Source organism: Aspergillus pseudoviridinutans, assembly GCF_018340605.1.
Source record: "Aspergillus pseudoviridinutans IFM 55266 DNA, scaffold_4, whole genome shotgun sequence".
Classification (NCBI taxonomy): Eukaryota; Fungi; Ascomycota; class Eurotiomycetes; order Eurotiales; family Aspergillaceae; genus Aspergillus; species Aspergillus pseudoviridinutans.
Window position 1 is genome coordinate 85,130 of NW_025091284.1, and position 13,790 is coordinate 98,919.

The 13,790-nt window shown below is 50.8% G+C and overlaps 6 protein-coding genes across 6 annotated transcripts; 3 read left to right on the forward strand and 3 right to left on the reverse strand.

Moving 5' to 3' along the window:
- Nucleotides 1-430: 430 nt before the first annotated feature.
- On the reverse strand, nt 431-2,004 carry Asppvi_005449 (putative MFS transporter; the record flags this gene model as incomplete). Its single annotated transcript, XM_043301371.1, has 4 exons — nt 431-810; nt 867-1,040; nt 1,142-1,676; nt 1,756-2,004. 4 exons carry the CDS (start codon nt 2,002-2,004, stop codon nt 431-433), a joined length of 1,338 nt encoding a protein of 445 aa, XP_043157306.1.
- A 1,189-nt stretch (nt 2,005-3,193) lies between these two features.
- Nucleotides 3,194-4,188, forward strand: Asppvi_005450 (putative aminotransferase, classes I and II family; the record flags this gene model as incomplete). The annotated part of the gene is given in 2 exon segments (XM_043301372.1): nt 3,194-3,348; nt 3,363-4,188. 2 exon segments carry the CDS (start codon nt 3,194-3,196, stop codon nt 4,186-4,188), a joined length of 981 nt encoding a protein of 326 aa, XP_043157307.1.
- A 1,482-nt stretch (nt 4,189-5,670) lies between these two features.
- Nucleotides 5,671-7,121, reverse strand: bgt2 (GPI-anchored beta-1,3-endoglucanase EglC; the record flags this gene model as incomplete). Its single annotated transcript, XM_043301373.1, has 2 exons — nt 5,671-6,867; nt 6,927-7,121. The coding sequence occupies 2 exons, from the start codon at nt 7,119-7,121 to the stop codon at nt 5,671-5,673; spliced, it is 1,392 nt and encodes a 463-aa protein (XP_043157308.1).
- Nucleotides 7,122-9,031: 1,910 nt separating this feature from the next.
- Asppvi_005452 (MBL fold metallo-hydrolase) lies at nt 9,032-9,999 on the reverse strand (the record flags this gene model as incomplete). The annotated part of the gene is made up of 2 exons (XM_043301374.1): nt 9,032-9,413; nt 9,470-9,999. The coding sequence occupies 2 exons, from the start codon at nt 9,997-9,999 to the stop codon at nt 9,032-9,034; spliced, it is 912 nt and encodes a 303-aa protein (XP_043157309.1).
- A 534-nt stretch (nt 10,000-10,533) lies between these two features.
- On the forward strand, nt 10,534-11,540 carry Asppvi_005453 (putative 3-hydroxyacyl-CoA dehydrogenase; the record flags this gene model as incomplete). Its single annotated transcript, XM_043301375.1, has 3 exons — nt 10,534-10,597; nt 10,648-10,955; nt 11,007-11,540. 3 exons carry the CDS (start codon nt 10,534-10,536, stop codon nt 11,538-11,540), a joined length of 906 nt encoding a protein of 301 aa, XP_043157310.1.
- Nucleotides 11,541-11,803: 263 nt separating this feature from the next.
- Asppvi_005454 (uncharacterized protein) lies at nt 11,804-13,300 on the forward strand (the record flags this gene model as incomplete). Its single annotated transcript, XM_043301376.1, has 2 exons — nt 11,804-11,949; nt 12,007-13,300. The coding sequence occupies 2 exons, from the start codon at nt 11,804-11,806 to the stop codon at nt 13,298-13,300; spliced, it is 1,440 nt and encodes a 479-aa protein (XP_043157311.1).
- Between the last annotated feature and the right edge of the window lie 490 nt (nt 13,301-13,790).

A 13,790-nucleotide genomic window follows, 5' to 3' on the forward strand; every position in this document is an offset into this window, starting at 1 on the left:
CATTAAGAGTGTTGTGGCTGTTATTGTTATCTGGATTGGCGCACAGATGTGGTATCGGGGACCGATTTGGGTGGATGCGGCCCAGATCGATCTTGACGCCTGTCGCAGGTTCTACGCAGACCATGAAGATGAAGAAGCAAACTCGCCTGCCATGCAGAGAAGTATAAAGCGAGTTGTTGGCAAGCTCTTCGAGTAATTCGTCGCGCTATGTTACACTCTCTTTAGGGCGCTTCTTCGGCGTGCTGAAGAGCTAGCTGGTGATGCTCTCTATGTACGGGCCTTGAGTTCGAACTTTCATGTCTTTGCATTAATTATAATGGCAAACATATATGTGCATAGGCTGAAGGTTTATCATAGTGCAATAGCAATCAAATCCCTCTCTGCTTTAATCTACCTCTTCAGTTGGACGATCGGTCAGGGACATTTGCATTCACACTGATGAAGACACCTTGGCCGATGACCAACCCCGAATGCGATCACCCCAGTACCAAAAGCAAACTGGCACCGGCACCAGCGCAACTCTGACTCCTCCCAGAATGGACGTGGCAGGTGCAACCCCTAATGAGTGGAACATCCGGGCTGCGAAGAGCGGGAAAACAGCGCCAAATATGCTGCGCATGGATCCGTTAACACCCATGGCACTATTTGCCATATTTGTATAACGGTCGACAATGTAATTGAACCCTTGGATAAATAGCAAATACATTCCGCAGCCCGTCAGAAAGCTGGCGCAGATTGCGCTGGCCCAGGGGATGTTGGGTCCGGCGGTCCATGCGTACCAGAATATTCCAACGGGGATCATGATACCACCTAAGATCATAGGAGGCAAGCGACTCTCGAGAATATAGGTCCCGTGGAGGAATGACAGTGATATCTAAAGTAGACTTGGTTGTAGATGACGACCCCGACGGTGCCGGTAAAGGTGCCAATGATGATGGCGAGAAGGGGGAGGGTGTTCAAACCGGCTCTCCAGCCCCGGATCTCGCCAAATGCAATCGGGTAGGACTGGTAGAAAAGAAAGAGGACCCATAGATGAAAGACTGGTACAGTGTCAAGAAAGTCAGAATTGGCTGCGTGCTCAGAAGCCCTAAGGTAGAAGAGCTATTAGCCACGGCTGGAGCATGGAGACAGTCATACATACAAAAAGGACGGACGAGGTAGACGCGGGAGATCTCTGTCAAAGTCAAACGCTCCTTCTCCGATGCAGTTTTGATGCCAGGGTTCCCATATTTCTTGCGCAAACGTTGTGCTTTCTTCCGGAGAAGAGCTGGCGGGTAGGTCTCCGGGAACGCGACAACCGATATAGCGGACAAGGCCAGACCGGCAATCGTGACCACCCACATTGTCCACCTCCAGTTCAACGACGAGCCAATAATGAAGTCTCCAAAGACTGGTCCAAATGTCGGCCCCGAGAAAACAAGAGAGACCGCCAGGGCCATGGCGATCCCGCGGTGAGCCATCGGCCAGCAATCGCTGATGACACCTCCCAGTACAGCAACCGGAGCGACGCCGCAGAGGCCGGAGAAAAATCTTCCCACAAGAACCACTGCCATGTGGGAGCCGAGGGCAGGCATGAGGTTGAAAAGCGAGGAGAGGGTGATTCCTAGCAGCAGTGGCCATTTACGGCCAAACTTTTCGGATAACGGACCAAACGTCAGGAAGCCGAAGATGTATCCCTATTTCAAAGTTAATATGCTAGAAGTCAATAAGGAAGGAAAATCAATCATTGGCTAGACATAACATACCACGAGGAACAGTCGTCCCAAGAACGGTCACTTCCTGGCTGACACCAAACTCTGCCATGATCTCTTTCTGGCCTGGTCCGAAGATGCTGCTAGTCACTGTTCCAATCAGGTTGAATAGGGCGAGGACAGACGTCACCCAGATCTTCTTGAGGATAGACAAATTGTGAGGAAAGTTGGGATCATCTGGTCCGTCAAAATCGACTAAAGGCGGTTGATCGTCCATGTCTTGTTCATTTACGACTGCTGCTGAAGGGCCCATGATGAGAATGTTACTGACAGCCACAACCTCGCTCTTATGGAAAAAGATTCTACGGTCTTATATAATTTATTTGTTTACACGACTCCAGTATCTGAACAATTGAAGTGGATCCAGTTCATTCCACCTTTGAGAGGAGCAACCGAGTGGATAGCCAGAGTTTTGTTTGACAAGCGCGACTCCACAAGGTCCATACACCAGGCAGGGTTGCTGTATGTCTCATTGGCTATATAGAAAAGGGTCAGTCTGCCTTCGATATTACTGACAGCCAGAGCTGCACCACCGCGCTCGCTCTATATTATACAACCAAGTCTGTCCCAATGCACATAATCCCTGCTCCTACGCGCTATGATGGCAGGATGTAATCTCTCGAAGGGAAAAGAATCCGTGATTCCGAGTAGGAAATCAAGTCTTTTCCTTTAGTTGTTTCTCACGTCGGCAATCTTGCTAAGACACCGAAGTTGAAGCTATCCGAAGTCCCATACGGATCAGACCCCGTCGACGAATCGGACAGCTCAATCATTCGCCGTGATCCACTCGTGACACATATTATCATGACAATTATTACGATCATTGGTCAAAATTGGCATTTGTACAGAGCATAGCTAATACGAGTGAATTGGCGTCAAACGCATAGTTCTGTCCGAGCGACAAAGTTCGGACCCTGGTCATTATCATGCTGATTGTCCGATGTCGGAAAGAATTTGTCAAGGAAATTTATCCCCTCATCAAGATGGAGAAAGTGAATATAAAAGGAGGGTGACAAGCAGACCTGAAGAGTGTGATGTTCAGATTTCTTCAAATCAGATTATATTTAATACTTTCTACCTATTTCGATTAACTTCAACATGGGCTCTCTGGCAACCTCCGGTGCGAGAGCCGTCCAGATTTTCTCCAAGCGAGGTCAAACTGCATTGGCTCATGGCTCCAAGAGATGTGGGATATCACAGCAACCTTTGGGATGCAGAGACGAATCCGGATGGGTATGTCTCTGTCTGAGTCGCCGAGAATGCTCTCCTCCACGACACTCTGCTGGAGTACATCCACAGCAATATTCGTCTCACAGCAAACTACCTGACGTACAACGACGGGAGCATGGGCTCGATCAAGCTCCGCAAAGCTGTTTCGCACTTTCTCAACCGTCATCTTCGGCCCGTTCACCCCGTTGAACCCCAGCATATCGCCATGAGTCATGACTAACGGGTGTTCATTGGCCATTGAGCAGCTCAGCTGGGCGTTCATGGAGCCCGGTGAAGGTATCCTGCTCGGTAAACCGTACTACGGCACATTCATCGCTGATATATCGCTGCGACCCGGCGCGGTCGTAATTCTGTCGACTTTGGCGAGGTCTATCTGCTAAGCCCAGAGGCTATCAGCCAGTACGAGAAGGCTGCGACAGACTTTGAGGCCAATACAGGGAAGCGCGTACGGGCCGTCATGCTCTGCCACCCGCATAACCCTATTGGGCGCTGCTATCCCAGGTCTGTCATCCAAGCCTTAATGAAGATGTGCCAGGCACGTCAAATGCACCTCATCAGTGATGAGATCTATGCACTTTCTGCGTGGAACAACCAGATCGACACGGGCTTGGCGCTCGTCCGGTTTGAGTCGATCCTGTCGATTGAGCCAGCAGGCTTGATCGATGCAGACCTTGTACATGTTCTTTGGGGTATGAGCAAGGATTTCGGCGCCAATGGTCTGCGTGTCGGTGCCATCATCTCTCAGTTCAGTCCTGAGCTGCACTCCGCACTTAAGGCAATGTCATTGTACTCTTATGTATCTGGTCTATCCGATCAGATCACCTCTTCCCTGCTGCTTGATGATGCCTTCACGGATCTGTATATCACCCTCAACCGCGAGAGACTGTCGTACGCTCATGCTTTCTTCGTCCGAATGCTCGAGAAGAATGGCATCGAGTACACGAAAGGCTGCAACGCGGGGTTCTTCGTGTGGCTCAATCTTGGCAAGAAGTACCTTGAAGCCAATCCAGACGAGAAGCTTACAAGCGGCACCGAGTTGACGGACATGATCATGCAAAGGTTGCTGGACAACAAGGTCTTCCTGGCCAGTGGGACGGGATTCGGTTCGGAGAAGCCGGGCTGGTTCCGCGTAGTGTTTGCCCATCCCTTGACGTACATGGAAGAGGCAATGAGACGGATTCTGGTGGCAGTGGGGAAGGACAAGTAGCGTTTCAGCTGTGAACACATAATCTGTATTCCAGTCTTTATGATTCATATTCCATTCCAGTGGTTGCGTTGGTTGCGTCTCTTCGCAAGTCGTGTTCCGCTTGGCCCAGTAGGTAGCAAGCCGCCAGTTGGGAATATCAGCAGTTAACTGTTTCAGCTGCGCAAACGGGAGGAGGGTATGTCGATGTTCCTAGTTACAACTTGTAGGCAAATAAGGGAGACACAGATTAACTGTGACCTATAAGTGCTACAATTAAGCTTGTACCTTGGTAGCAATCTGGATCATACTATAGGGTAACTGCATTTGCCACTTTACCACAGTATTTCTGCTTTATCACATTCGCCCTCTCTTGGTGCAAACACCGAGACATATCTACACCGGCAATTTCGGCGTTTGAAGAACGAGGTTTGCAGATTCTGGCGACGAAAGCATGTCTAATACCTGAATATGTGCAGCTCATAGATTGAACTGCTTATGCATGTAATTCCTTACTAAGGTGCATCAAGTATGCTATATTTTGTTTTAAAAGCCGGCCACATACCGTCTTGCGCTCATGAGAGGAGTTACCAGCATCTTGTCAGGTATCACCGCGACGGAATGTGAAGGTTCAGTCTACATCGCTGGTAAACGCACACCCGAGGGAGCCATTGGCGTCTATGAGCTTGGCGGGAAGACCTTCAGACTTCCTGGTCAATATGTGAGGGAACTCCAACGGTTTTTACCCAGAACAGCATCCGCCCGAATCGGCTGAATGTGTGCTACTCTGGATTCAACTTTTATTGAGCCCTGGGGGTGGTTGAGTGCGGGTGGCAGTTGCAAGACCAACATATGTAGAGGGGGAGGCTGATATTAAGGCTAATAGGTAGTATACTAAACATAATCTGGGGTTGTTGGGGAATGGCTTTTAAAGGTGGGAAGCCGCTATGTTGACTGAGAGCCTTGTAGCCAAGAACATCAAAGCTGATCTAGATGTGCACTTCTGGGGGATTGGAATACAAGCAGGCAGTGATTGGGCTCACCTCAGCCATCCCCAGAATCCCAGAAAACTTATTATGGCTGGTCGCTTCAGCGAGAGTTCATGTGGGCTACTGGATAGAGCAGAGTTCGAACTTGGGCTATCGGGTCCCTTGGGAGGACACGTTCAAGATGCGGTAGAATGCAGCTTGTATTTCACCCGAACCTAAGGATGAAATAGATCACCCGCGTAGACCACMATGCTATGTGAGTGGAACAGGTCGCGGCCAGTCCTTGATGGTACTACCATCCAGATGTTCCTACTTCTGGACGTTATACGGCTCAATAGGTTCCTGTTACTAGTCCAAGACTGAATATAGTTGGTATATATCTTGGTCTATTTGGCTAAACGAGAGTCTTAATATACAGCAAAATGATGAAAAAAGGACTAGCGCCGCAGTAGAATGTGCTTCATCAAGACAACAAATCTGGACAATCGGTTGCGTTAACCGTTATTGGACCTCATGCTTACAGGGCAGCCAAGGCGAGGCAGACGGCAACGACAGCGCCGAAGATGGAGCCCGAGAGACCGCTGGCAGAGTTGCTGAGGATGGTAGAAGACGAAGGAGAGGAGGAGCTGCCGGTGGAGGAAGAAGACTGGCCGGAGGCACCGGAGCCGGAAGAGCCGGAAGAGCCAGAGGAAGAGGAGCCAGAAGAGGAGCCGGAGATGGCGCTACTAGAGGGACGGGCCGACGAGGAGGAGTTCCAAGAGCCAGCATAGGAGCCGTTGTAGGAGCCACCAGGTCCCTTGCCAACGCTGAAGGTGGGCTTAGCAGAGCCAGCGCTGCCAGCGGCAGCCGCGCCAGAGGAAGCGGCAGCGGAGCCGGTGCTCACAGCGGTAGTGAAGCCAGAGGCATTGCCGCCAGCAACGGAGGAGGCCGAGGGGCCCGCAGTGGAGGAAGCGGCAGCGGAAGAAGAAGAAGAAGCGGAGCAGGACAGGTCAAAGAGAGGAGTGGTGCTCAGAGTGCTGCCGACGATACCGAAGCTGGGGTTGGGGGTAACCGGGCTAGCATCCTGGAGGATGTACCACCAGGTGTTGGTCTTGCCGAACAGGGGGCATCCCACCTCGTCCCAGTAAGTCTTGGCGTTGGCCAGGTTAGCGACGGCGAGGTTCTCGGTTTTGCCGCTGACGGGCCAGCCAGTCTCCGTAATCCAGACCTCCTTGCCCTTGGCGACCGCCTCGGTCTTGGCCACAGCATCGTGGAAAAGAGCCTTGGCATCGGAGATGGAGTTGGCCATGGTGTTCTGGAAGTACGGGTAGCCATCGAAACCCAGCCAGTCGCAGGCATCGATGACAGCCGAGTTGGAGCCGTTGACCCAGGCGGTCCAGGTATCGACGTGGCCGATGGAGACACCGCTCAGTTTGGTGCCCGCAATGGTGGAACGGACCTGGTTGATGTACGAGACGAGCTCATCAGGGTTGACGCCGAGGCCAGCGTTGGCCTTGACACCGTCGACCGAGTTACGGTACAGATCCTCACTTCCGACCGAGATACCGACAACCAGCTTGGCCAAATCATCTTCGTAATCGGCAATGGCGGACTTGAGGGCGGCGATTTCGTTGGCGAAGTTTCCACCGGAAGCCCACAGACCGAGCAGAAGGGAGGTGTCCTCGGCGGCGGCGGCAGGGATAGCCGAAATGGGGGTGTTGGTAGTGCCTCCTTGCTGGTTGGACGGTCAGTCTCTCAAAGGTCATGACCATAGAAATTGCATGGGCAACTTACAATCATGGTGTACAAGCGGGCACTGGTGAAGCCGGAAGTACCCACCAGGTTCTTGGCCGTCGAGAATTCGGACTGGAAGTCAGATTGGGACTTGGCGCTGCCATCCGACTTGGTACTGCCATAGTTGAAACCTTGGTGAGCGGCCTCGGAGGTAGCGAGCGCCAGAGCAAGGGCAACGAGCTGTGTGAAGTGCATCTTGAAGGTTCTGAAAAAGAAAGGGTGTAGAAACGAAGGTACGGACGTTGATTAAAGAACGTAGATATGTCAAAATCAAAGAATGAAGAATGGACTCAGAGGGACCGAAGGAATGGAATGAACATTGGATGTCAAAGACAAAGACCCAAGTTCGAGCAGCAGATGAGAAGAAGAAGGAAGAGAGACGATAGAGCGAGATGGACAGTCAAGGAAGAAGAAGAGTCCATAAATAAAGAAGCAGGTCTAGACTCTGGGCCGGGATGACCTGTCCACACGGGGCCCAAGTGGGCCGGGGCCACGTTGGCTCCCATAAGCCAGGGCTTGTCCCGGAACTAGAACACTACTATTATCGCTAAAGATAGCATTGCCGGATATGAAATGCATGCATTTCATTGCTCCGAATACAATATTGTGTGTGCCTGGTGGATAGGCATAAAAAATTCAGAGAGGAACCATGGAAAGGCACAACGTCCTGAGAGGAGTGCCCTAATTCCCTCAGTGAAATAGTGGACGAGAGGAGGCAGTGGCTGAGGGGACTACCAATAAGCAAAGATGTGGCAAAGGGGAGATATTATGAATGGTCTACTCCGTAGTGGGGTGGGTATTGTACCCACAAGCGGGGCATCGAACATTGGCCTACAAATGAAATCGGGCCGGGTTGTCTTGCAATCTTCCTGTCCTACCCTGTCCTACCTAAGACACTCCTCAGCCAAGTCAATAGTCCCTTCAAGTCGCTGTCAAGGCGAAATGACGACACTTAAAAATAGCAAAAAGCAGTCCGAAGTAGGACGATATGTCATCGTGGATTTGGCACCGGATCTAGAATTAGAATTGGATGCCCCTGATTATCCTCGACGGGTACCTGAATAACTGTGCGGCACTGGCTAGGCTTATTACTCTGGAGTATGCAGTCAGCTGCAAGCAGTTTCTCCTGATTTACTCCGTACTTTATTCTCAAGGCATCAAGTAATGCTCTGGTCCCCTTTTCTGGTACCGAATCTCCTATATTTCAACCATCTCGATAGTTACATTCCTTGTTGGGCTTTCATATTTTGCTCTGCGGAACGACTGGGTTGAGCTTATGTTTGATGTGGAAGTATCCTGATGCAGCCCGTATGCTACGACATTCTCTCTGGTCTAATCATTGAGAGACATATGTCCGTGGTCTACCGTATGAGTCTATGCTCCCCCTAGCTTGAGAATATTGCCCTTTCAGGCAGGAATATATTTTCCCGCAAATGTAGATTGAGAATGCGACAGCCAACGAGACGACAATCTCCGAAGGATACCTCAACATTTGAATTTAATCTTACGAATTCGACTGCGACATTGTTTTCAACCCTCTCTGTATGAGAGTCTTACGAAGATTAGCAATAATGCTCCTGTGCMTCAACTCCCCTTGGATGCAATCACGTGACATATATGACTCGATCGGGTACGTAATCACATGTCTGGACGCTATCATCTGAACATGGGCGTAGGTCTGGTTTACAGGAGAGGTTCAGGGGCAGATAGATGGCCAGAGCGCTGGCGTCTCCAGTGAATTCAACTACGTTCTCAACGTGAGTGTTGCGAAACTTCATCGATCATGTGGCCAGTTCGCGGCTTCCTCAGTGGAAATAAGGCAAGTAGACCTATTGGACGGCGATTACTGGCCTGTTTCCTACACGCAGGGGATATCCAGACCAGTCGACAGTCCAAGAACAAAAGAAGCAAGCATTGCATTTCGCCTGTTCAAGTTGGCTTGTTTCTAAGCTAAGCCAATTTTCATACTCGACGGAACCTGTCCAGTCATCTATTTGATATTATATTGACTATCCTCAAACTTTCCTCACCGTCCAAAGGATAGACACAAGAGCAATAAGCTGAGATAATATCATGAGTACGACGTAATGGTAATCCGCCAATAATCACTTAAACAAATACCCCGTAAGTGCCTCAATCGTCCTCTTGCCCACATCGTGGTGCCGATTCTCCTCCCAAATCTTGCCACCCTCTCCGAATTGATTGGACAAATGGCCCAAGAAAAAGTCCAAATTCTGTTGGCACCGGGGAAAAGCATTCTTAAAGAAGTTATAGAGATCCTGGACTTGCGGCTTTGTCGGCGCATAGGTGACCTTTTCAGCAAAGAGATCCAAGTATTTCTGCGTGTGCGCGATGTCTGCCTCCGCATCCAGCTCCCAACCAGGCTCCAGATGTCCTGGAAAGACCTTGACGGGCTTCAGAGCAGAAATGAGCGCGATGGTCTTATTCCATGCGTCGAGGAGGGCGGGGGTTTCAACCTCTTCCACCCTGTATCAAAGACGGAAGTCAGCAGCTGACGGCGGGTCGAGGTATTACAGCCTTACCAAACATGTGTGCTTCGACCATAGATAGTATCCCCACAGACGACTGTCCTCTCAGTCGGCAGCCAGAAGACGGTGTGGTCAACACTATCTCCTTGCAAGGGTCCCAACAGCACTACAGGACTTTCGGGGTTTCCGTTCAGCAAGAAGAAACCGAAATTGAATACGTCCGGCTTCTTGGGCGCTTCGGGAACATTTTCCTGTCCAAAGACAGTAGGCCAATACTTGACCTTGTCATCATATTCCCGGTTGATGCCCTCCAGGACGTATGGAGCGGCATAGAATTTGGCCGTGGGGAACGCATCCAGGATAGGGGGATTTGCAGAAAAGAAATGATCAGGGTGATGATGCGTGACAAAGACGGCTTTGAGGGGATTTAAGGTGGTTTCTTTAATCCAGCGTACCACGGATAAAGCGTCAGGAATTAGGAAGGGCGGGTCTATGAGGATAGACTCCGACGCCCCGACGATCAAGGTAGTGATGCTTGACAGGCCTTTGATAGACGAGGCATGATGATAAGTTTGTAGAGGCATGATGGAGTCAATAAGACCGTAGTAGATGACTTTGCGAATATGGTCCTTCGTGAATAGCAAGAGTAGTTAATGTACCTCGATTAAACCCTTGCTGACTGTTATCATCCTTCTGCTGGCCCATATAGCTGGTAGCCTGTGCGTGGTTCCCCTCATTATGACTCCGCTCATGCCACATCATCCGAAATCTCCCAGGATATGCATGTGGGTGGAATCCATCGAACCTCAGCTCTAGATCGGGGAGGATCAATTCGGCCTGCGTGTGACGCGGCCATCGCCGGCAAACCCCCGACTGAGGATTGTCAAAGTTATTTTACAATGTTTTTCTTATATGATGCGGGGTAATCGTAGTCGATGAAGTGGAACACAATTGGAATACCGGGGGATTCCCGTTTGCCTAGGTCGGGTCTGAGGAGGAACGATGGACTCGTATTTATAATATCTTCCTGATAAGAAGCATCTGGATGATCCAACGCATCTATATCCACCGACTTTACCCTTTCTAAATCGTTGCATATACCGTAGAAATCATCCATCATGGCTCGATTTCATCCTACCATTACGCCCGAGTCTTTGAACGACAAAGTTATTGTTGTCACGGGTCAGTCGCATATCTACTATATTTAATGTGCGTGGCTCACTTAGCAATAGGAGGCGCCAACGGAATCGGAGCCAGTTTGGTCGAGTACTGCTGCCAGCAAGGAGCGTATGTTTGCTTTGGCGATGTTGCTGAGGACGCTGGGAATCAGATCGCTCAGTCGCTGTGCTCGTCCGGCTCATCGTCATCCCCACGAGCCATCTTCCAGCACACCGATGTCAGTAGCTATCAATCCGTACTCGGACTTTTTGACCTGGCCCTGAAGACATATGGCCGCGTCGATCATGCTGTTGCCTGTGCAGGTATCATGGAAATTGGTAACTTGTTCGATCCTGGCTTGACGCTGGAGACAGTTCGCGAAGTGCGTTACTACCCTACGTATTGAGCGTTTAAGATATTGACCATGGAAAAGGCGCCCACAACCAAGGTCCTCGATGTCAATCTTACTGGCTGTCTCTATGTTGCTCGCATCGCCAGCGTGTACTTGCGCCAGAACCGCCCGGAAAACGCAGACCGGTCTATTACCCTCATCTCCTCAGTTGCTGGATTCAAGGAATCTCCCGGAATGTTTGTTTACCAAGCTTCGAAACATGGAGTGCTCGGGCTGATGCGTTCGCTGCGTTTGTACCTCTCTTCAACTCATCGCATCCGAGTCAACGCCATCTGCCCGTGGATGACGACCACGGCCATGGTCAAGGGTGTACATGAAGCCTGGACGAAGGCAAAATTGCCGTGCAACACCCCCGCCGACGTTGCTCACATCATCGCCGGTGTCTTGGCAGATTCATCAATCAACGGCAAGTCCATGTACGCCGAAGGAGGGCGAGGATGGGAGATTGAAGCCAATCTTGATCGACTAGAACCTCAGTGGTTGGGCGAAGAACCGTCGCGGGTCTTGGCGCAGGGACAAGCAGTGCTCGGCAGTGGCATGGATTGGGCTCAATAGCAATTGAATTGTATCTATTTGAGACAATGCGAAGATTCCATAGTTGATATATGTAACTGGACGAAACATCCCGACACAGTCATCAAATCCGGATGATCGGCAAGGGATATGAGTTTAGCCGGTCGACATGAACTGCTCCGGATGATTGGACTCCTATCTAGAAAGTATGCTCATGTACATCCTCCTCTCCATTTTGAGCCTCTCATTTGATTCTCCTCTGTGGTTTCCCGCATAATTCATGATACCAAGACACCTGTTCGATCATGGATCGGAAGCCACCCAACCCCTTAGCTACTCCGGATAATCCACATTCCGGTGTTGATTTGGAGCTGCTGGACAATAACAACACAAATTCTGGCGATGTTGCCCATCAAGGGGGCCGTATTGCTGTGCATGGGGGCACCGTGTGGTGAGCTACATCTCGGTCAATAAACCTATCTGTTACTCAAGCAAACCAATCACCTAGGAATCATGTCATGATTGTCTGCGCCGGATTCGCTGTCATGTTCACCACTTGCGCTTTTATATTTGCCTTTGGCGTCTACCAAGCTCTCTATGAAGAGATGGCCCAGGAAGCGCATTCTCCTTTTGTAGGTCAATCGACAGCTCTAATTGGTTTGGTTGGAACGCTGGCCATCGCGCTCATGTCTATGGGAGGTCCTCTGGCCATGACCTGGGCCAAGCTCTGGTCCCCCCAGGCAGTCATCGTTGCTGGAGGCTGGGTTTTTGGTATTGCGTACATTTTGGCTAGCTTCAGCCAACGTCTCTGGCATTTTGCATTGACCCAAGGCGTGCTGCTGGGCATCGGAACCAGCATGGCATATGTACCTACCATGTCTGTCGCCCCGACCTGGTTCGATCAGCGTCGTGGGTTGGCCATGGGGATCATCATCTCCGGCAGCGGCGTGGGAGGCATGGTGTGGCCACCTGCTTTACGTGCCATGATCACCCACCTGGGATTCCGAAATGCACTGAGAATTTCGGGATGCATCTCGCTTACTCTGGTGTCGGCGGCAGGGTACATCCTGCGGTGGGAAACCAAGTTCCAGGAGCAGCTTCGGGTACAAAACCAGAGTCTCAACCAACGATGTGGATGGATCAAAGTGCCGTTGGTCGACTGGCGTGTGGCAAGTTCTCGACGTTTTATCGCGCAGGCCTTGGGCTGCTTTCTTCAGTCAGCCGGTTATTCGACTCCGTTGTTCTTCTACGCCGCTTATGCGCGGACGTTGGGCTACAGTGCTGCCACTGCCGACAACTTCATCACTGTCAGCAACGCCTCGAACTTTGTCTCCAGAATCTTGATCGGATACGGCGCCGACAAGCTGGGGCGACTCAACGCGTTGGCATTCACAACTCTGTTCAGTACCATCGCCGTCTTTGCGTTCTGGCTGCCTTCCATGTTTCAAGCGTCGACCGTGTCGCCGTCAAGCGCCGAGGGCTTATTTATCGTCTTTACCATTCTCTATGGATCTTTCGCTAGCGCATACATCTCGCTTTTCCCTGCGTCTCTAATTGAACTGTTCGGCGTGCAGCACTTTACCAGCGTCAACGGGGTCTTGTACCTCATTCGAGGAATGGGAGCATTGATCGGGACGCCGTTGACTGGATTGCTGATCCCTCAGTCTACTGCATTGGTCTCTTCGATCGTCTACGAGCGCGCGGGGATCGTCTGCGGTGTCCTCCTTTTTGCAGCCACACTGGCCTGCTTCTGGGTGAGAATTGAAGCAACTCTGGGCGAGTTAGGAAGATGGAAGGCTTGACATGATTGACTATGCAAGTACAATCGTGATCTATTTGAGTCGCTCATAGTATTACAATTAAACGTCCAGATATTGCAATTAAAGCTCCGACCTCTGCCCTTCTTTGCCTGGTTGCACCGCAGTACCTTTTACTGGAACTCCTGGGAATCGAGGGAAGGTAGATGGCGTCCCCTCAGAGTACGTATAATGATCGATGACTGGTTTTGATCCGACAAGTCCTTCGCTTTACCTTACTGACCTTGCCTCCTTACCGAAGCCGTCTAACGCAGCGACTCCGATGACAGCAGCGTCCATGGTCAGCAGATGTTACAGCAAAGAGCTTCAATTCGGAGACCCCAGCTGCAGACTGACAGCATTATGAGTGTCCTGAAGAAGAGACTCAAAAGGTCGACGTCGGCAATACCACAAACTTTTCCTGCGGGGTACATCATCTTCCGCCAAAGTTTTGTGGTATGAGCGCTTAGAAACGGCTACGCCAGGGAGACACAAG